The sequence below is a fragment of the Artibeus jamaicensis genome, unplaced genomic scaffold (genome assembly GCF_021234435.1).
Source record: "Artibeus jamaicensis isolate MK-2021 breed Jamaican fruit bat unplaced genomic scaffold, CSHL_Jam_final contig_2790, whole genome shotgun sequence".
NCBI lineage: Eukaryota > Metazoa > Chordata > Mammalia > Chiroptera > Phyllostomidae > Artibeus > Artibeus jamaicensis.
Genome location: NW_026521616.1, coordinates 414414 through 437055, shown reverse-complemented (window position 1 = coordinate 437055; position 22642 = coordinate 414414). Strand labels below are relative to the sequence as shown.

Genomic DNA, 22642 nt, shown 5'->3' with positions numbered 1-22642 from the left:
GAGGCGGGGCAGAGGGCCAAGGGGGCGGGGCACGGCGCGGGGCAGTGTGGGGCGGGGGCGGGACGCCGCCGGGCCGTGGGTCTGGACTTGTGTCAGCAGCCCTGCGGGCGCTCGTGGGGGACATGGCGGGCTGTGTGGCCCGGCGGGCCCTGGCCGTGGGCAGCCGCTGGTGGTCCCGGTCGCTGACCGGTGCCCGGGGGCCAAGGCCGCTCTGTGCGGCGGGTGGAGCTGGGCCCTTCCTTCCTGCAGCGACCACGACGCGGAGGCACCTCTCGTCCCGGTGAGGGGCAGGGGCCCGGAGCCTAGAGAGCGTGTTCCTGCCCAGGGAGGAGACTAGGAGGCCCGGCCGGGAGAGGGAATTCGACCCGCGACGGGGTCCGGGCCGGAAGCTGATCTACGCTCTCTGGGATGTGTGCCAGGAGCAGAGAAGGGAGCGCGGTCCAGAGCCCTGGGTTATGCGGGGCTGGCTCTGAGTGAGAACTAGTAATCCCCCCAAAGTGAATCGTACCTCCCGAGTGGGGATCTCCGAGCGCCGCTATTAGTGGGCAGCCTATTAATTAAGCCCTAGGGCTTTTGACTTCGATCACCCTAGCCCCAGGTGGCGTCAAGTTCTCTCTCAGAAAGATGCTCGAAGTGGGAAAACGGGGCTCTTGAGTCTGAGCCCCGCTTGGTTCCCGGTTTCAGTGTGACCTTGGGCAGACTGGTTCTCTCGATGTGATTTGGGGAAGAGGGCTTGAGGCATGGGGATGGTGCGAACATTGTTTCCAGGGATGGGACAGACAGATCAAATTGGGGCCAGAGGATCAAGTGGGAGGAAGCATGATGTTTACGTCTCCAAACGGTAAGAAGAGCAGTGCTTTGAACAGCTTCTGTAAAGAGCACCTGTGCAGAGAGGTCGCTGAGAGAACAGACCTTTTAGTAGCTAAGATTAGACGTTCATATTGGGGAGAGATAACTAGTTGCATTTTCTCACTCATGTGAAAATTGATGTAAATCTGACCCAAAAAACTGGACTGAGACACTGCAGGGTGCACTGTAGGGAATACAGGAGGAAATCTAGAGAGGATGGTTAAGCCCGTCAAGGGCAGGGTGAAGACTGCAGTTCAGAGGGGGAGATGGACATGAAATTAGAACAGAACAAATATTTTTGAGCTTCTGGTATACACTAGGCTAATCAGACACAAGCATTGCTCCCAGGGAGCTTACAGTCTCTAATGGAGATAAGACATGGGCACAAATAACTGAAATAAATGCAAGGTGGGAAGGACAGTTAAAATGCTGTGGGAGGTCGGGAGGGTGGCTTAGGGAGGAAAGGGAGGCAAGGAGCACAGCTGGGCAGGGGAGAGGGCATGGTGTGAGGCATGTGGGGAGTGAAGAGAAGAAAGTGATCTGGGAGCAGGTGACCCTGGCGTGGAAACCTGGGGCTGGGCCTCAGAACAGGACAGGCAGAGGCTCTGCAGAGTGTGTGTGGGGTGGTGACTTGGCAGGACCCTTACCTGTTTCAGCCAGTTCCCCTGACCCTTGTCTGCTGTCACGGCCTTGGTCCCTCAGTATTCTAGTAGCCTTTTCTGATGGGTAAGTCCTGTTACCTCCTCAGCTGCTCATCTGCTTGTTCTGTTCCTTCCTAATCAGAAACCGACCAGAGGGCAAAGTTTTGGAGACAGTTGGTGTGTTTGAGGTGCCAAAACAGAATGGAAAATATGAGACTGGGCAGGTGAGTGCTGGGCTGGGTGTTCTTTCCTTTTTCATGGTGTGCTCTGCTGAGAGGGTCAGATTTAGTCATAGGGCTGAATGTTATGGTTTTGTGCCTTGATGCTTTGCGCCAGATCAGAACCACAAGTGTTTAAAGGTGGGTTGCTGGGGGACTTGTGACCAAGATGGAGGTATAGGTAGACACACTGTGCCTCCTTGCACAACCAAAAGAAGGACAACTACAAATTTAAAAACAAAAACAATCAGAACTGCCAGAAAATCCAACTGTATGGAAGTCCGACAACCAAGGAGTTAAAGAAGAAACATTCATCCAGACTGGTAGGAGGGGTGGAGACAGGCAGCTAGGTGGAGAGGACTTGCAGTAAGGCGGCGGCTGGAGGACTGGGGTAGGCAAGGCTGCAGCTGGTAGGGAAGGCGGTGGCTGGTGGACTCAGCGAGGTGGTGGATTGCGGACTGGGCAGTCCCACATTTGCATGCAGATAAACCGGGAGGAACAACTGAGGAGCGAGACAGACTGCACAACCCAGGGTTGCAGTGTGGGGAAATAAAGTCTCAAACCTCTGATTGAAAACACCTGTGGGATTGTGGCAGTGGGAGAAACTCCAAGCCTCACAGGAGAGTTCATTGGAGAGACCCACAGGGTCCTAGAACATGCACAAGCCCACCCACCCAGGAATCAGCACCCAATTTTTTTTTAGATAATATTTATGTATCTTTAGAGGGTAAGGGAAGGAGAGGGAGAGAAATATCAATATATGGATGCCTCTGTGCGTCCCCTGCTGGGAACTGGCCTGCAACCCAGGCATGTGCCCCAACTAGGAATCAAACTGCAGTTGTTTGGTTCACCCTGTGCTCATTCCACTGAGGTACACCAGCCAGGGTGAGAAGGGCCCAATTTTATTGTGGGTATCGGGGGAAGTGACTAAAAACTGGCAGAGAGCACAGCAAGCGGCACTGATCCCTCTCTGACCCCTCCCGCATAAACAGTGTTATAACCCAGGGACGTGGGTTGCCCTGCCCTGGTGAACGCCTAAGGCTCTGCCCCTTACTACGTACGTAACAGGCACACCAAGACAAAAAAAATGGCCCAAATGAAAGAACAGGTCAAAATCCCAGGAAAAATACAGCTAAGTGATGAAGAGATAGCCAACCTAACAGATGCACAGTTCAAAACACTGGTAATCAGGATGCTCACAGGATTGGTTGAATATGGTTACACATTAGATGAAAAAATGAAGGCTATGCTAAGTGAAATAAAGGAAAATGTACAGGGAACCAACAATGAAGGGAAGGAAATCAGGACTCATCAATGGTGTCGATGAGAAGGAAGAAAGAAACATTTAACCAGAACAGAATGAAGAAACAAGAATTCAAAAAAAAAAAATGAAGAGAGGCTTAGGGACCTCCAGGACATCTTTAAATGTTCCAACATCTGAATCATAGGTGTATCATAAGGAGAAGAAGAAGAGCTAGAATTTGAAAAGTTATTTGAACAAATAATAAAGGAGAACTCCCCCAATCTGGCAAAGGAAATAGACTTCCAGGAAGTCCAGGAAACTCAGAGAGTCCCAAAGATGTACCCAAGGAGGAACACACCAAGGCACATCATAATTACATTAGCCAAGATTAAAAATAAGGAGAGAATATTAGAAGCAACAAGAGAAAATGAGATAGTTACCTACAAAGGAGTTTCTATAAAACTATCAGGTGATTTCTTAAAAGAAATCTTGCAAGCAAGAAGGGGCTAGAAAGAAATTCCAAGTCATGAAAGGCAAGGACCTACATCCAAGATTAGTCTATCCAGCAAAGCTGTCATTAAAAATGGAAGGGCAGATAAAGTGCTTCCCAGATAAGGTCAAGTTAAAGGAGTTCATCATTAGCAAGCCCTTATATGAAATGTTAAAGGGACTTAGCTAAGAAAAAGAAGATAGCCCTGGCTGGTACAGCTCAGTGGATTGAGCATGGGCCTGTGAACCAGAGGATCGCAGTTTGATTCCCAGTCAGGGCACATGCCTGGTTTGCAGGCCAGTTCCCAGCAGGGGTCTTACAAGAGGCAACCATACATTGATACAAAATCTTAAAAAAAAAAGATAAAAAACATGAACAGTAAAATGACAAAAAAAAGATAAAAAACATGAACAGTAAAATGACAACAAACTCACAGTTATTAACAACTGAACCTAAAACAAAAACAAACTAAGCAATTAGAACAGGAACAGAAACAGAAATGGACATCACATGGAGGGTTATCAGTGGGGGAGTGGGTGGGGAGGGGGGAAAGGTATAGAGAAGAAGTAGCATAGATGTTAGGTAGAAGACAGAGGGAGGTTAAGGATAGTATAGGAAATGTAGAAGCCAGAGAACTTATATGTTCGATCCATGTACATAAACTAAAGGGGGGGAATGTGGGTGGGAGGGGGTGCACAGGGCAGAGGGGAATAAAGGGGGGAAAATGGGACAACTGTAATAGTATAATCAATAAAATACATTTAAAAATAAAAAATAAAGGTGGGTTTCTGTTTTCCTGGATTCGAATGCATTTCGTATGTCAGTGGGTTCTCTCTCCAAGTTAGTGTGGACAGAGATGGTTTGGACTGTAGTGAGGAGAGAGCTAAGTTACCGAAGTGTCCTCTAACATAGTGGATGGTGGGAAGCCAGTGAGGGGGTTTCAGAAAAATATGCCTGGTGCTTTGTCATAGTTCAGCTCTCTGCAGTGTAGTAAGCTCTGGGTGTGAGGCTTTTTCTGAATCAGTTTTGTGCCAGATCCGCTGAGATGGATTCAGGCTTCATGTAGGTAAGGAGGACTTTGTATATTCAGCATTTTTCCGGTGTGCCTACATTGTGCATTGGAGTTAAATCAGAAATCAATGCCTAATGGAGTTGACAGTTTAGAAACGAATTATGATATGCAAGTGGCCAACAGCTGTGCACTGTGCTAAGCGAAGGGGAGGTCAGGGAACACTTCCTAGAGGCCTGCATTGTGGCCTAAAGGATGAGTAGAGGCCAGCCAGGTGAAGATGGGGTAAGAGTGTTCTGAAGCTGGTCTGGGGAGATTGCAGAGTTTAAGGAAAATAGTGGCAAGACCTCGTGCAGGAGTTCAAATGTCTGTGCTGTTTTGTGGTCTGTGTCCCGTCTGGATGGACTTGCTGGACTGCAGACTCACTGAGGCCTCTCTTTCCCCCCAGCTTTTCCTTCATAGTGTTTTTGGCTACCGAGGTGTCGTCCTATTTCCCTGGCAGGCCAGGCTGTACGACCGGGATGTGGCCTCTGCAGCTCCAGAAAAGTGAGTTGCCCTGCATTGTGCCTCGCAGCGTCTTCAGGAGGAGGCCTGACTCACAGCAGACGCACATAACTGAGGTCCCTGGGACCCCAGGGTGAAGATAGCATCCTCCTGGGCCTTAGGAATGCCCGAGTGTTCCCCTGCTGCTAATAACCGTGGAGACAAAGTGCTGAGTGCCGGGGCAGTCTGCAGCCAGAGGGTCCCTTCAGGCCTCCCCAGGATAGTCTCCCAGGCTATTCTCAGTTTGCATTATAATTACCCCTGAAGGCACTGGGGGATTATGCTTCTTGATTTCTTGATGTTCACTTAGAATTCTTCCCTTAATCTCTTTATCGTCATTGGAGTACATTAAAAAAGAAAAGGCTTGGCTTCCTTCAGTGACCACAGGGGCTGTGAGAAGAATGGGGTGCTCTGGGGACTGTGAGGAGAATGGAGTACTCTGGGCTTTGGGGACTGAGGCCTGCATTTGATTTTCTCAACATCTCCCCCTTCTTCCAAGAGGCAGCCAGAGAGTAGGACAGTTGATGACTCTGTGCCATGGGCCCTACATGTTCCTTTGTCCCAGCCTGGAGAGTGGCTGGGCTGGGTGTTGCTAAAGCTGGTCAGATAAGGCACCAGTCTGTTTAGATGAGGAGAGGCTGGGGTAAGGGGCTAGGGCAGGCACTGCTTCTGTTTCTCTCTGGGTGACCTTGGGTGTTTCCTACCCTGTAGAGCAGAGAATCCTGCTGGCCACGGCTCTAAGGAGGTGAAAGGCAAAACTCACACTTACTATCAGGTGCTGATTGATGCCCGAGACTGTCCGCATATAGTAAGTAAAATGATGGCTGGGCCTGGGGTTCTGCTCCATGAGAAAGGCCTGAACCCCGATGGGGGCAAAGGGAGGGAGAGGGGTCAGACAGCCCAGATCAACACTGGACCCCGAGACCTCAGGACTGGATAGTGACTAAGAAAGTCTGACCCACTCTGGCTGCGTGGCTCATTTGGTTGGAGCATCATTCCTTCAGCCAAAAAGTTGCTGGTTCAATTGCCAGTCAGGACACATGCCTAGGTTGCAGGCCAGGTTCCCTGTTGGGGGCGTGTGAGAGGCAACCAATTGATGTTTCTCTTGTGCATAGATGTTTCTCTCCCTCTCTTACCTCCTCCCTTCTCTTCTCTCTAAAAATAAATAAAGTCTTTAAAAAAGAGAGAGGAAGAAAGTCTGACTCACTTCTTGCTTAGTCTCAGAGATCTCAGACAGAAGCTGTGACTTTCTTGGCCAACCATGATGACAGCCGGGCCCTCTATGCCATCCCAGGTGAGTACATGCACCCGATGGTGCCTGTCCATCAGCGGTCCCGAGTGTCTCAGGGAGAGGGTTCTGATGCCTTTCTGATGTCCTTAATTGGCTGGGAGGGATTACAGATGCTGAGCGCAGTGGTACCAGGGTCGTCCCACCCTGAGACAAGACCAGGAGTTGTGTTTCTGCTCAGCCCTGTTCCTCCCCCTCTGCTGCACGAGTTCCACTGTCTCTTTGCCTCTCTGTGCCAGGCCTGGACTATGTCAGCCATGAAGACATCCTCCCCTACACCTCCACCGATCAGGTCCCCATCCAGCACGAGCTCTTTGAAAGATTTCTTCTCTATGACCAGACAAAAGGTAATCTCTCTCAAGAAGAGAAGCCGGAAAGGGACGGCCCTTTCTTCAAAAACAGTATTATAGAAGTAATTTCAAAGCTGTTTCCATAGTCTCATTCAACTTCCCGTTAGACCTATCCGGTCAATGGCTATCATCTCTACATGTGGAAACTGAGGCTCAGAGGGAATGAGAAGGGACTCGAGATTGTAGGTAGTGGCAGAGCAAGGCCTGACGACCAGGGCTCTTAACTCCCAGTCCAGTTCTCTTCCCACGATGCCACATGCCTCCCCAGGGCTTATCTTTGGAAGCAGCTCTGTGCCTTCTTCCAGTCGGTGCTTTTGCTTCACGTTTGGATGTCTTGTTTACCTGGGCCACCGCTTGACAGGGTTTTCTAGGAGGGGCAGGTGGAAAGTGGGTTTAATGCTGTGGGGTCTGGCCTGGACTGACCAGTCATCCCCTTGTCCCAGCTCCCCCTTTTGTGGCTCGGGAGACACTACGGGCCTGGCAAGAGAAGAACCACCCCTGGCTGGAGCTGTCTGATGTCCATCGGGAAACAACCGAGAACATCCGTGTCACTGTCATCCCCTTCTACATGGGCATGAGGGTATGTGCCCAGGGCTGGGCCCCCAGTTCTGTGTGGCATTCTTGGTGTGACTGCTGGAGCAGGTTCCACATGTCAACCACGTGCCGGTGGTTCCACTTCCAAGCTCTCCACGTATGGGGTGGGGTTGAGCAGCCTTTTGGCAATGGCTGACACCAGGACCTAGAGCAGGGAAACCTTTGTGTCCTAGGAGGACTCCTCCGTGCTCCAGGCTGATTCTTCCTTCTCTTCTGGCTCAAAGGGAGCCACGCTTATGGAGAATATACACATACTTGTTCAAATCACTGTAGGATAGGATGATCTTTATACTTTTATGCATTAGTCAAACATTAATTGAGCTATTTCTTGCCTGGTTGTAAGCTAGGTCCTGGGGATACAGGCAAGAATGAAACATTGTCCCCGCCTTCCAGAGCTCACAGGAAGGAGGGGTGTCAGTATACACCAAACTCATTATTGACAAGGTTGGGTCATGGTAGGGCTGAAGATGAGGGCAGTGGCCTGGACCAGCAGTGAGGGGAGCGTCAGTGACAGGGAGAGGGTGGTCCAGAGAAAGGGAAGAGCCCTGTGTCTGATAGGATAAGGAGGAGGGAGGCCAGGGATGGACCCGGGCAAGGCTGCCCTCTGCAGTGGCTTGTGGGCCACAGCGATGTGGACCCCGGCCTGTATTGGCTTTGATTGCTTTACTGGGTACATTCCATTGAAGATGGCCCTCGTGTACTATGCACAGGTTCGCTGTAGATGATTACCTTTTACAGAAAACAAAGAAAAGAATGTTGCTATTTACTTCAAAGAGAAGGATGTATCAGATCAAGGGGAAAAGTAGTTGAACTGGCTACACTCCATACTTGGGAGGTTTAGCACAGACTTTAGGAAGTTGAAGACATGCAGTAAACATTTTTCTGCCTCAATGCAGGGTGAGGGAATTTTAGCAAAAGCAAGCCTCATTGCAGCCTAGGTACAATGCAGACCTGATTTCCCACGGGAAAACCTATCCGTGGACGTGGGTCCTGTGTGCTGACCTCGCTCCCTGTCGGTTTTCTGAATCGGGCTGGGGTATATTCCTCACACCACGCAGAACGGTCCCCTATACCACAGTTCAGTCGTCATGACCCACAGACATTCTTAGCATTGTTCGGTCTCTGCAGCCTTCCCAGAATGCCTCTGCTCCATGGGAGAGGTGTCAACTGGAACAGACTTGATTCTGCCCTCTGCTCTGGTACTTAATGTTCTTCATGTGTTTTCCCCCCAGGAAGCTCAGAATTCCCATGTGTACTGGGTGAGTGTCTCCCTCCAGGAGGTGGAGCTTAGGAAAGGTGCATGGTGGGGGCAGGTTGGCAGGTGGGGGACTTTACCTCTGGGGAGCGGGGCCTGTGCAATGCAAGGGTCAACCTTTGTTGCCTTTTGCCCTATTAGAATTCCGGGCAGGCTAGCTCAGAGTTTACTTGCCTCAGCTGTGCATTCTCTCTTCCCCACTCCCACAGTGGCGCTACTGCATCCGCTTGGAGAACCTTGACAGTGACGTGGTACAGCTCCGGGAGCGACACTGGAGGATATTCAGTCTGTCTGGCACCCTGGAGACAGTGCGAGGCCGAGGGGTGGTGGGCAGGGTGAGCATTATCGTCACTGGGCCAATGCTGCCCAGTTCTTGGTCCTGCCCAGCAGGCTTGGGGGCTTAGCATGTGGTTCCCTCCTCCTCTGTGCTAGGGGCAGAGGCTCCGAGTATGAGTGCATTGGTGAGAAACCACCACCCTGTGAGATAGCTTTCTCACAGCCCATTTCACAGACGACGAGACCGGAGTGAGATTATGAAGTTAGATAACTAGCCCAGTCCCATAGCTGGTGGGGGCAGGACCTGGATTTGAATCCAGGTGAGTCCGACTTCAAAGCTGGTGGAGAGTTTTTGTTGCCAGCACAGCAGCCTTTTAAACATTCTGAATTTGAATGCTCTTAGGTGGGGCAGGCAGGCCCCGCTACTGCCGGTTGTCCTCCCTCTGCTTCTTCACGTGCTCGCATCCTCTGTTGGTTCTTGAGGAGACCTGACTTTGCAATTCCCATACTGCTTCACTGTGTCTCCTGAGAAATAAAGTCATGAGAACTGGCCAGAGGCCACATTTAATAAGCATTTATCCAAGTCAGCAGGGACTTGGGGGAAGCAGGGTTGGATCCTAAGTAAGAACAGGGGGCTTTGGAGTTAGATAATCTGGCTTCCAATGCCAGCTGTGTTCTTCCCTCACTGCATAACTTTGGGTAAGTTCTTTAACCCAAGTCTCAGTTTTCCCATTTAGTGCTGAAATGGGGATCACACCTATTGCCTTGTACTTGGAAACGTAAGTCAGTAAAGGTTTGCAGAGCACCACCATGATGCCTTGCACTGAGGCACTCAGGGAATGGATGCTGGGAGGGGTATTTGCAGGGTAGGTTCTGTGCCTGGCATCTTGGACCCGTGTCCTCAGACATGCAGCCTAAGATGACCTTTCCTACAGTCAAGAGTAAAAGGCCGAGGACCGTGGCAGTGCAGTGGGGGAGGCACGAGGGGGCGTGTAGTCCTGAGAAGCTGGTAGTTGGCGTCTGGCCTGACCAATTTTCCCTGAACCCTCACAGGAACCGGTGTTGTCCAAGGAGCAGCCTGCGTTCCAGTACAGCAGCCATGTCTCGCTGCAAGCTTCCAGTGGGCATATGTGGTGAGTGAGCCTGTGCCTGGGCAGGGCAGCTCAACTCCGCAGACTTTGGCTGCAGGTCAGAAAAGTGGGAGCTCAGAGCTTGCAATTAATTTTGGGCCAAGTTAAGTCCTGACATTGAGCCTTACCTGCCGTTCATTGTTTGGGACTTGCCTGATTTTTTTTGTCTGTTTCCCAGTTAGCTGTGGTGTTGTGGACTAAGGACTTAAGCCAAAGAGGTCTGGTGACTTGATGATACAGAGTGGACTACACAATTGGTTTTTCCTGGTGTTTCACTCCTTAACTGGAAAGTGTAGTTGGGTTTTTTATGCAGTGTGCATCTAAGGGTCAGAGTCAGGACAGCTGTATTTTTTCATGTGGGGTCGGGGGGGGCTCCTGGGTCCCTGGACCAGTGTTGTGCTGGCATGGACCAGGCAGAAGAGAGGCTGGGCCTGCCTCATCCTGCTCTGGTTCTAGAGCTGAGGACACACAGCTATCTGGGTCCTCAGGACGGCCTCAGCCCGCACTCCCTCTAAACTAGCTTCTCTGACTCACAGGGGCACGTTCCGCTTCGAGAGGCCTGATGGCTCCCACTTTGATGTCCGGATCCCTCCCTTCTCCCTGGAAAGCAATAAAGATGAGAAGACACCACCCTCAGGCCTTCACTGGTAGGCCAGCTGAGACCCCACATAGCCAGGCCCGATCCCTGAAGAATGGCTCTCACCCCGCAACTGCTGCAGAACTCTCTCATTGCAGGATGCAGTGGGTCTCTTCACCGTGTGCGCCATTTCACTGTGGGGTTCTTTTTTTGGTGGGTGGGCTATACCCACCTCCTCCGGAAGATCCAAGTAGGACTCCTCCAAGGCCGGCCTCCCCTGCAAGCCCTGCCTACACTGTTCCAGTAGACCTTTCCACCAGGAACTCTATGGCCAGCTGCCACAGGCCAGGAGAAGTTTCCCGGCCTGTTTGGAATGTGAGGTTTGGTCAATAAACCAGTGCACGCTTGGCCACCCTCGCCATTTTTGCCCCTAGGACCTCAGGCTCCCTTTTTGACCTGCTGGGGGCCCTTGATCACTCCCCTTGCTCTTTCCAGGAGCGTCCCTCTCCTAGAGTATGTGTGTTTCCCTCCTGAAGCTTGGGGTTGGCTGGACCTGTCCCAGAGTCACCACTGTGCCTCAGTCGGTGGGGTGAGGGCTGGGCTGGACTCTTGTTCTCTTTAACTTCTACCAGCTGCAGAGGGGGAGGCCAACCTCAGGGTTGGAGGAGTGGCCTGGCTCTTCCACTGGCATCTCTGGCCTCCCAGGCCAGGGAGAGGAGTGAAGGAAATGGGCCAGGTTTCCCGGAATGATGGGCCTGCCAGCTGTGAGCACAGGTTGCCAAGCCTCCGGACTACAAATGCAGAAATTCAGCCGAGGTTTACGTTATGGGTGGTGATTAAGCCAAGCTGCTTTCTGAGCTGCTCACTGATCTCCAAGAGCCAGAGATGAAATATGCTGCATTTTGCCCTGTTTCTTAGGGTTCCTGCTTCCCTGTTACCATAGTGATGTTAAAGAGGTTGTTTTATTCTCGAATTAATATTAAATCTCAGTTCCAGCCCCTATTAGTGTTGTCCTTAATCCTCCACCGGGGGAGCCTGGCTTGCAGGACAACTGAGTGCAAGGGGACATCTAACTGGGAGAACCCAGGTCAGGGACACACACACACCGTGAGAGCCGTGGCCATAGCGGCGAGCTGACCAAGCCATACCCACTGTAAACACGGCTCTGCACACTGCATTGTAATACAGTTTTATTAGAAATTAGTGTTTCTGTCATCCATGCCAACGACAAAGAACTGTAGCTGTGTGCTAAAGAAGTTCTCTCGTGCCAGCACCTGTGTTATCCTGTAGGCAGGCCTTGGTCAGACAACAAACTGAATAAAACCCAATACCAGTGCACGTCCGCAACAGCAGGCTTCCAGTTTTCTGAGACACTGATAAGATTTGACCTTCATCCACAATTTTTGTTTACTTTACCCTGGGCTGCTCAGAGTTGAAAAATTCATACAACTGAAAGTTGCTTTTTGAATGGGGCTGGGAAGCTCAAAATCCTCCAAGTGCTTACACCAAAAAGTCTGATGTAAAGAGCTGAGATTGTTTCAATGAGCTCAATGTTAGTAGTTTTTTAAGAACGAGGAGATATTTTCAATTGGAATAAGTGTCCAGAGTCCCAGACTGTCATGCTTTCTGGGAAAGACCAGTCACTGAGCCAGCTGTAGAGAGGCTACAGGGGCCGTGAAGATCAAGGGACAATCATTTAAATACTCCAGTGGGCGCTGGGGCTTTGAGTGTTAAAGGGCTTCAGGAGGGCAGCTGAGGAAGGAGGCCACCGGCCTCAGAATTATTCCAGGCTCTCTGAAAAAGGCACATGGCCAAAGCCAGAATCTATCTGGCCAAAGAGACTGATTTGTCTTCATCTCGTTACTCCATGAAACGCTGGAAGAACCATTCGTAGCTGATCACCAGGATGCCCCATCTGAAAGTCTTCACACATTCAAGACTGTGACAAATGTAAACTACCTGATTAGAGTCACGTTTCTCTTGCCCCCTCATGTCATTTCAGGTCCTTGTTGAGTGTCTACTAACCCTGGCCTGGTATGTGCCAAGACTGGAGTCAGCAGCCACGAACAGCCACTTAGGGGCTTACTGTAAGAGTAGTTGAGAGATGAACTTGATAACCTATGTCCTTTCCTGAATGAGTGAGCACTGCTAAGTGGCTGTGCTGCTTTGTTATTTGTTAAACTGGCTGAACATTCCCTTCCTGACAGCATTCCTTTGGAAAAGAATTCAGATCAGCAGCCTCCCGAGAACCACGCCAAACAGAAGGAAACGAAAACCAAAGACCTGAAGAGGAACTTGCAGCCTTGCCCAAGAGCTGGTGCTTGGCATTGCTATGGCCAAGTTACCCAACAAGAAAGAAATGAAGGAACTTTTCAAGGGGCTTAGGCTGCTCACAGTACAATGTGTCTAGAGACCCACCCTGGAACCTCCGTCCCCAGCCAGGACACAAAACCAACAGTGAGTGGGGAGTGGGAGATACATGGCCAAGCACATGCCACCTCCTTGCAGGGCCACCGAGGATGCGGGGCTCTGTGCCCAGTGCCCATGGGCTCCGCAACCTTCCTGCGGTGGCTCCCACTCCCGCCCTAAATGGCTCTTGGGCTTTAAAGTAAGGGCAGCATGCCTTGGAGCTGAGGGTAGGAGAATCAAGGAGTCAGTCATGTGACTCTAAGAATTTGGGGTAAAATGTCCTTTCTCGCAGGAGCGTTATTAGGACCACAGCCCCAGCTTACGCATCCTCCTTCAGCGCTCTCTGGGCAGGCTGCTCGGCCAGCCTCCTTCCTGGCAAAGCCCAAACTGGTCAGTGTTCTTATTGCTTCTTCTACCCCCCCTCAGATTGATTCTGCACGGAAGAAGGGATTAGGGTCAGAAAAAGACAACACGGGTCAGGGAGAAATACAGCTCTCCTGAACCAAAGTACAAAGTGCTTTAAAGTCTTGGCATCCTGGAGGGGTAGTAGGAATACCCAGTCCCCTCAGTGTTAGACCTAGAACTATTCGATTCCTGGATAATTAAAAAAACAAACTCGTCAACCCTGTGCTTAAACACCTTGGGAAAAGAGGAGCCCCACCTTTTAAGAAACTGGGCCTCCACAGCACCAGCAGCCACCTTCTCCACAGAACGGCCCCATCCCCCAGGGGCCTCGGCTGAGGCCTAAAGCAGCCCTTCCGCAGGGCAAAGGGGCATTCAGCGAAGGGCCAACGGGATGTCCTCAGCAGGAGGTGGGCGGACTGACCCACTCACTGCAGGGGCAGAAGCAGCTCCCGGTCAGGCAGGCAGGGCGTCACTGAGCCAAGGGGCCAGGACTCAGTCATCCTGAAGTACTCGGGGAGCAGGGCGAAGGAATGGGGTCCCTCCCCTGCTCGGGCCCTCTGCCCCACCCAGACAGGACCTGTCATGCCTCTGGGTGCTGGAGCAGAGACCCAGCCAGCAGCAGTGTGCGGTGGCCAATGGGGCAGGGTTCCACAGCAGGGGAGACGGGGTGCCCCATGCCCTGACTCCCTGAGGGTCTCGTCAGTCACGATGAGCAGACTGGTGGCTGAGCTGCCGGTCATCATAAGTGCTATAGCGCTTGACGTGGATGCGGCGGACACGGTCACGCAGTTCAAAGGTCTCCTCGTCTTCACTGGGGGAAGCCTGCCTACGGCTGCGGCTCGTGGCCTCCAGCAAGGAGTTGTCAGGGACGCGGGGGGTCTCGTAGAGTAAGACGTTGAGTGTCTCCTCATAGATTCGGGCCTCTGGAAATTCCACCTGGGGCAAGGGGACCAAGAGGATGGACTGAATGAATGAGGTTTCATTCCAAAGACACAGCAACACGGCTGGACCCCTGACCCTGCACTGGCTCATTCGGCCTCCTGAACTCTCTCGGGAGACAGTTGGCTTTGTCTCCTGAGGCTGAGGGCAGGCCCTCCTCTGAAGGGGGTGTGAAGAGATGTACCCTATGCACATAAGGGAGGGTGCAGAAGACCAGGACCCTCTCCACCTCCTTCTGGACCCCAGACCAGTGAACTAGCATGTGCAGAGGCCAGGGCCTTGGCTTTGGGTTAGGCCTCGGTGTTACACAGACATGAACAATACCTGTGGGGCCTCGGGTGTAACCTTGTCCAGCCTGTTTCCACCGGTGTAAGATCACAGTCAACACCTACCTCAGAGAGTTGCTGTGAACATTACTTGGAAGACGGACAGGGATGGCGTTCACGGCATCTGGACTCTAGCCTAACTTGTGTTACCTTGAGCTCCTGTTCCCTCATCTGCCACATGGGGGAACCGGTCTAGCCTTGCCTCCCTCATGGGTGTGGTGTGTGGGGTCACACAGTTCATGAAAGAGAAGGTGCTTAGGGAAGTGGCAGGTGCCGTTGCCACTTCCACAGCGTAACCAGTCCCCGCACAGACCTGCCCCTGCATCCTGACCCCACTGGTACGTGCACTTGGGAGCTCCCACCCCCCAAAATGACAGAAGGAAGCAGGGCCACTTCCTTAAGCTGCCCTCCCTGACCCTCAGACAGCCTGGCTGCAGGCGCTTCAGTAGTCCAGGGGCAGAGGGTCTCACGTGAGCTTGCTGCTTTGAGCCCTTCGCTCACACACGACTCCCCCTGGTGGGCTACCCCTTCCAGGCCAGCAAAGCTCTGTGGTCTCTGGAGTCCACACGCAGGGCAGGCAGCTACTCTCTGGGTAGGGCACCGACCACTGACGACCTGGGAAAGTGGGGTCGGCCAAGCTTATGTTAACTATCACCCGGCAGTCCTCTCGCGGGTGCCTGGTGCTGTGCTGTCACTGTGGAGCTAAGCTGAGCGAGCGGGGATGCCCCACTGGCAGGGCCAGAGGAGAGGTCTGAACAGCTGTTTCCACTACATGGCACCGCTGCTCCTGAGAACCGTCCCATTTTCACAGCAATTCTGTTAAATCCACACCATTATTCCCTTGTTTGCGAATGAGGAAACTGAGGCCTAAATGGTTTAAATGGCTTATCCAAAGTCAGAAAACTGGTAAACCGTGGGACCAGAATTCAAACCTGAAATGGGCCAACCCCAAGGGTCTGGTCCTTCCCGACAGCCCCTGCCTGTCAGCTGACCAGCACGAAGAGTTCCGTGCCTTTCCCTGAGGCCCTCGTACTGGCCTGGATCCTTGCCCGGTGAGTTTGGGAAAGACAAGAGAGCAAAGTGGGTGCCCCCTGCAGCCCCTGGAGCGCCCTGCCCCCAGCCATGCAGGGGGAGCCCCCACACCTTGGTCTGCTTCTTCTCCGTGGCGTACACGATGGAGGTGCAGCACACCTCGGCCAGCTTCCGGCCCTGGCCGTAGAATGACCAGCAGCAGATCTCGTCGCCGATGACGTCCTTGATGAAGAGCACACGGCCGTTGAAGCGCAGGGAGAGCTTGTCGAATAGCTCGATGTTTTTCAGGAGGTGGTCATCGGAGTTGCTGGAAAACCCACGGGGCCCGCAGGCCTGGGAATGTGGTTCTAGCACCGCATTCCCAGGGAGTGTGCTAGGCGGGCTCTCCGCGCCCCTCCCCTGACATGCTGAAATGAGGGAGAGTCAAGATGCCAGAGGGGACAGGAAGGAAAAGGGCTGAGGGGCACCGTCTGGGTTTGGAAGCCTGTGCAGGAAAGGAGTTGAGCTGGTTCCAAGTTAAAGGGGAGAGAACTGAGGAAGGGTGGTCTTCTCTCATTAGACCTGGAAGGAAGGAGGCTTGCTGTTGCCTCGGCAGGATTCCTCCCCTTGCTGTAAGGGTGACGCTAGCAAAATGTCTGTTCACCAGGAGCCACTGAGACGGTTGGGACTGAGCCTGCAGCCTCCTGCACAGACCTGAGGCCTGTTGAGAGGACACTGGGGAGAAGGGGGAAACTGGCCTAGGACCTAGGAGGGGTCCCAGCGCACTGGCTTCCCGGTGTCCCTCCTCCACCTGGGAAGGTAATGCTGGGAAAACACCCGGCTTGCTGCCCGACAGCACATGATGAGGGTGCTGCACGCTCAGTCTCGCCTACACAGTGCCCTGCTGCGAGTTCCGACCGCCTCTTCCCTGATTCCCCTTCTACTCTTCTCTTCCCTCCCAAGACCCAGGCCATGCCAACCACACCAGGGGTACAGGGGTGCAGGTGGCTTCCCTCGGGTGGTCTGCCAAAGTTCCACTCTGGCCGCTCTGCCCTTTGAGCTGCTTCTGCAGCCCTTCCCCAAGATCCCCTGCCAGCACCCCACGGACGCCCACTCTACCTGGTGTAGGAATACTTGTTGTTGCTTCTGTTGTACAGCAGCTTCACTACCGGCTGTGAAAGAGGAGAGCGTGAGGGCCGGCACGGGTCCCAGGGCCCCCTGCCTGCAGCCCTCAGAGGTCCCGCAGAGACCCGGTACCTTGGTGGAAGATTCGATGAGCCTCTCCTCCTCCTTCAGGGACGTGATGACGGGGATGTTGCACACCGGCTGGTAGGAGTCCTTCTTGTCCTGGGTAACACACAGCCGAGAATCCTTTTTGAGATCCTGTTTGCCAGCCTTGGCCAGGCTTTCCCCGGGACCTGTCAAAGCCCCTCTGCCACGGCCAGCCCTGCTTGCTGGGGACGCATCAGAGAGGCAGGGGACCCTGGTAACAGAACTGCCAGTTGGCAAGCAGACTCCCATTTCCAGAAAACCAAAAATCCAGACATCCGGGCTATAAACCAGAGGCAGGGCCCAGTCATACTGCTTCAGCTCGTCACCTTACACACTGACCGGCTGCCCACCTGCTTGGCCTGGGCAGCAGCCGGTGAACCTAAGCAGGTCTGGACTCCTCAACCACACCTGCTACACAGCCTTCCAGGAACTGAACCCGTACGTCCCGAAGGAGGGGGCCGACGCCAACCTTATCGGCCAGTCCCGGCCAGGCCTCCGTACCTGCAGGGCGGTCTGGCACATGTTCACCAGCCCCTGAATGAGGTAATATTTCGCTTCAGCCATCAATTCCTTGATTTCTTGACGGCTCTGAGGGAGGATGATGGTGTCATCACGGAGGTAATTCAAAATGGTGCCGAAGTGCTTTCCACACCGGTCTATGAGGATCCAGCCTAGGGGTTCAGATGGGCCCCAGAGGGTTACTGTTTACCTCCAGGAACCTGGGAAGCAGGCAGTAGCAGAGGCCACCTGATTGTCCTGGTGACAGGTGGCAAAGAGCACACAGCACAGGGTAACAGAAGCAGAGAACTGGCACACGCCGTGGGAGAGGCAGGCCCCCCAGAGGACTCGGCCCAGAAACGCTCGCGCCCACCTCCTGACAACGCAGAGACCGCCAGGCCCTGCCCGCCTCCCGCCCACTGCCCCGTCACTATGATGATGCTCCTTTTGAGAACCTAGTCTGATGGGAGTTAAAAAAAGTGTGGATAGCCTCCCTGGAAAGTGGGTAAGCCTACAACAATCTGTGTGCAATTTCAAAGACTCCCGAAGCTCGACTGAGAACTCCAGGTGGAGCGTGGTGTCAGATGAATGGGAAAAATGAATGTAGATTCCAGATCTGCCAGGCTTACGCCCTGCCCCACAGTCCCGTCCCCAGGAACTCCTTCCCCTCCCACCTTGCCCAACGAGCCCTGATACCTCACCTTCTTTGTCGGTCAGCACCTCCATGCGCCCGCTGAACATGGCCTTGAGCATGGTGTCGTGCCGGGTCAGTGCCCGCACAGTGGTGTAATACAGGGAACCACCCACGTTGAGCTGGACGTATTTGTTACCCAGGCTGCCTCCCTTGAAGCCGCTTAGCTTGGGCTTAGCCCCTGAGGCTGGGCACAGACAGGTGTCCCCTGACATCTCCCGCTTCAGGTAGATCACCACACGGCAGGAGGTGGGCTTGCAGGGTTCCGCCGTGGTGGAAGGGTCACGGGTCAGTGGCCAGTGGAGGCGAGAGCCTCATACTCTCGATGCTGTGAGCAGATAGGAGAGAAGATAAGAGTATGCAGGGGACAGCCCTCAGCCAGGAGGGGACAGAAGGAAAATCACTGATTATCCAGTCACTCTCTCCTTGATTGGCCCTTGACAGGGTTCCCTGGCAGAGGGGAAGACCCCAGGCAATGGGAAGAAGGATGCTCCTGCTGTTCTTTATGTTTACCAGGAACCATGTCTGGGAGCACGGTCTCTTCATCAGCCTCCCTGAGACTCAGCTCTGGGTGGTGAGGAAGACCAAGAAGCCCTTGGAGCCAGTCAGAGGGACAGACTGGGCAGAGCAGAAGTCTCCACCCTGGGGATCTACCAGCCAGATTCCAGTTATGTTCTTCTCAAGGTTCCCAGGGTCCAAGACTTCCAGCCAAACCTACTGGGAGCCCAGCCAGCCTGGGAGTTTCCCAGGAGCCAGAGGGACAGGATGCACTTCCTTCCTAGAGATTCCCGGCTCAGAAGCAGTCTGTACCAGTTCTTATTTTGAGTAACTAACACCCGGAGTCTGGCTTCAGGAAGGCACGTAAAAGCAGCTCAGGAGACTGTGAAACAAGCCAGGCTGCAGGGAACCAGCTAGTGTTCTTGGCAGAGGTGACCCCAGCTCCAGCCGGGGTTTCCCGATATTCCCCTTTCCTGGCACTAGCCCTATCTATCGTAAGTCACCATTTTTCAGGATCGAACAGCTACAAGATGGCTATTTTTGCTTCTTTTTCCTCAGAGGGGGCCCAGCCCTATCCTTTCCTCTCTTCCCTCTCAACAAGAGTAGGAAGAAAGGGCTAGAAAAGACAAGATGATAAATCTGAAGTCAATTAAGTGATATGGAAACTGAAATACTAAGATTTCATGGGAGAGAAGAGCAAGGAAAGCAAAGGAAGGCAAAGCCAGGTCACCCCTTGTGACTTAGATTGTATATGTTTTGATTTCCTAAAGAATCACTAAAATCTATTTATTGAAGGAAAAAAAGCAAACATTCATTGCATGTTTACTATGTTCCAGGTGTTTAATATTTATTAGCTCATTTAATCCATTCAGCAATGCAACAATAGCGAGTGCCTACTATGTTAAGCAGTAGGGAGAGAGAAGTAATAAGGTATCACCGTGCCCTGGCCAGTGCGGATCAGGTGGTTGGAGCATCATCCCACAGGCTGACTGAAAGGCTGTGGGTTCAATTCTCTGCCCGGACACATACTCAGCTTGCAGGTTCAATCCCTGTCAGAGCATGTGCCCTGGTTGGAGGCCTATAAGAAGGCAATCAGTTGATACTTCTCTCTCCCTTTTTCTCTCTCTAAAAACAATGAAAAAATGCCCTCAGATGTGGATTTAAAAGAAAAACACAAAAAAGTGCCCTGGCTGGTGTGGCTCAGTGGATTGAGCAATGGCCTGTGAAACAAAGGGTCGCCAGTTCAATTCCGTTAGGGCACATGTCTGGGTTCGCAGGCCAGGTCCCCGGCTGGGGGCGCGTGAGAAGCAACCACACATTGCTGTTTTCTCCCTCTATTTCTTCCTCCCTTACCCTCTCTAAAAGTAAAATAAATTTAAAAAAAAAAGCAATTAATCTTCTAATAAAGAAAAGAAGAAGACCCTGGCTGGTGTAGCTCAGTGGACTGAGTGCAGGCTGCGAACCAGAGGATCACCAACTCTATTCCCAGTCAGGGCACATGCTTAGGTATGGGCCACGTCCCCAGTGGGGGCCACATGAGAGTCCACCACACATTAATATTTATCTCCTTCTCTTTCTCCTTCCTCTCCCCTCTCTCTAAAAATAAATAAAATCTTTTTAAAAAATAGAAGAAGAACCCTGGCTAGTGTGGTTCAGTGGACTGAGTGCTGGCCTGCGAACTAAAGCGTCATTGGTTCATTCCCAGTCAGGGCACATGCCTGGGTTGCGGGCCGGGTCTCCAGTAGGGGGGTGTGAGAGGCAACCACACACTGATGTTTCTCTCCCTCTTTCTCTCTCCCTTTCCCTCTCTCTAAAAATAAATAAAATATTTTAAAAAATCAAATAAAAATAAAAGACGAAGAAGAAGATATCATCCTTGCCTTCAAGGAATTCTAATGTTAACAAGAATAAAAATAGTAAGAGTTAGCATTTACTGTGCCCCTGCTATGTGCCAGGCACTGGAGACACAGATGAGAACAAGGCCTTGTGGAGCTTGCATTCTAGTTGGTAGATACAGACAACAAGAAAACAAGTAATATGCAAGTAACTACAAAAGTGAGAAAGGCAATAAAAATAATAAAACAGTGATGAAGAAAGTAACTAGGGAGAGGCACTAATCTAGATAGAGGGCCAGGGAAAGCCTCTTTGGGAAGGTGGCCTTCTAGCTGAGGTCTGGAAGAGTATTCTAGACAGATGGAAAGGTAAGTGTTGAAACATCAGTCAGACACATTGTTTTAGCAACATAGGTGAGGCCTCAATGGCTGGTGCATAGAAAGAAGGGAAGACCAGATCATATTAGAGTTCAGATCTTACCCCAGTTGCAATGGGAATGGATTGGAGAGTTTTAAGCAGGGGACTGATATGATCTAAATTATTCACATTTTGGAAAGATCGCTCTGGCTGCTGTGTAGAGAATGGATTGTACGGGTTCAAGAGAAAGAGTGGGAAGACCAGAGGAAGCAGTAGTTTAGGCAGGAGAGAGTGAAAGCTTGGACTACAGTGTGATAATGGAGACAGAAAAAAGTGGTATCACTCCATTTAATCACACAATACCCAGAAGTTTAGAGCGGTACATCATCTCTAGGAAACAGTGTAACCCAGAGGCAGTGCACTGGTTTCCCCAAGTTTACTGCTCCATTCTCCAAACTTTGCACAGCGCAGCCATCCACATTTTGAAGTATTTAATACATGTTTGTTGTAATACTGAAATTGTTCTTGATAAGATTTAGGTAGGTCCCTTGGAAGAATATCTAAGGAAGGGCCAGAGCAAGTGCTGCGTGAGGTACGGAATTCTTTCGATGGATTGTCCAGAAGACTCTCATTTGCTTCAAGGATAGAATGAGCCCTCACCAGAAAACTGTCCAATCAGTGACACTCCTATGAGATCACGACACCTTCCGCAGCCCACCCTGCGTAAATACATCCACCCCTTAACGGCCTTAACAGGTTTTAACAGGGTCCTATGTATTTTTTATCTAGCACCAATTTCTCCAGGATCAAAGCACACATACATATTCTCCCACAGCAAAGGAACTCAAAGGCTAGGTTGTTGCCAACAGAGAAAGACAAATCCAGAGTTAATCTATTCCTGTCCCACAAAGCAATTGCCATGAGCCCCTGGATGACGTCAGCTCCGATTCTACCCATACCAATGAATTCCAGGAATTCTTTGGCAGGTGACGCCCAGAAAGTACTTCCAGTGAGAATGGAGTTTCCATTAGCAGGCTCAGTGCTCTTCCTTCCGGACTTTGTGTGTGGATATCTGGGGATGCCTGAAGCTACTAGGGGCGTATCCGTGTCAGTGAAGCTACGGTGAACCCAAGCAGAATAAAGGGCAAACAACTACGGCGGTGGAAGGAGGTGGGGGTCCTAAAGTAAGAAGACCGAGAAATCAGTTACAAATCAGGGGAAATAGGAAGTGGGGAGAGCCGTTCTAGATTAGAGAGGGCGGGCCTAGAAAAAAATCCTAAATGTAAAAATCTTGGGCTTTATCCAAAGGATCTGGAAACTTTTTCAGAATTTCTTGAATTTCAAGAACCTCTTTGTGGCCAGTGTAGTCTTCTCGGGCCCGTACCCCGCCATACTACCGAGAAACCGAGACCAGTTCTGACACACACAGATACCCCAAATGGGGTATATGAGTTCTCTATCTCCCCCATCTCCCCAGGACCAGGTGGGGCACTCTTTGCTCCAGCCCCGGCCCCGTCCATCCCGTCCCCGAGGGTATCGGCAGGCCTGATTCTCACCGTCCCCGGAGACGCCTCTCTTCAGGTGGGTTGCAGGACCACACTTCACCGCCCCTAGGCTGTAGCCGCCTGTCCGACCGCAATCCCAGGAGGTGAGATCACATCCTCCGACCGCGGACTCCGCCTGGAGTTGCTGCCCAGCTGGGCGGGCCCAGGAGCAACAGACTAAAAAGCCCCGCATGCCCAGCACCCAATCAGGCCAGAGGAAACGGCCACTATTCCGCAGGGAGCACTCGACTACTTCCGGAAGCTTTTCCGGTGCAAAACCCTTTGGATTTTGTAGGCAGCCGGCTCTCATCTCCGGCCTTTGTTTCCCAGCAGGCTCTGCAAGTTAATCGGTTTAAATACTTCCGGTGTCAAGTAGTGACGTTCTGTGTAAACAGG

The 22642-nt window shown here is 52.0% G+C and overlaps 2 protein-coding genes across 2 annotated transcripts; one reads left to right on the top strand and one right to left on the bottom strand.

Moving 5' to 3' along the window:
* The first annotated feature begins 60 nt into the window (after positions 1-60).
* On the top strand, positions 61-10871 carry POLDIP2 (DNA polymerase delta interacting protein 2). Its single transcript, XM_037162753.2, has 11 exons — positions 61-280; positions 1633-1714; positions 4899-4996; positions 5705-5801; positions 6212-6287; positions 6521-6628; positions 7075-7211; positions 8458-8484; positions 8690-8815; positions 9810-9889; positions 10423-10871. The coding sequence occupies exons 1-11, from the start codon at positions 123-125 to the stop codon at positions 10535-10537; spliced, it is 1104 nt and encodes a 367-aa protein (XP_037018648.1). The 5' UTR covers positions 61-122; the 3' UTR covers positions 10538-10871.
* Positions 10872-11636: 765 nt separating this feature from the next.
* On the bottom strand, positions 11637-22521 carry TNFAIP1 (TNF alpha induced protein 1). The gene is made up of 7 exons (XM_037162754.2): positions 22259-22521; positions 18025-18342; positions 17327-17496; positions 16811-16900; positions 16673-16725; positions 15686-15881; positions 11637-14213 (listed from the first exon to the last, which is right to left on the bottom strand). Exons 2-7 carry the CDS (start codon positions 18227-18229, stop codon positions 13977-13979), a joined length of 951 nt encoding a protein of 316 aa, XP_037018649.1. The 5' UTR covers positions 18230-18342; positions 22259-22521; the 3' UTR covers positions 11637-13976.
* Between the last annotated feature and the right edge of the window lie 121 nt (positions 22522-22642).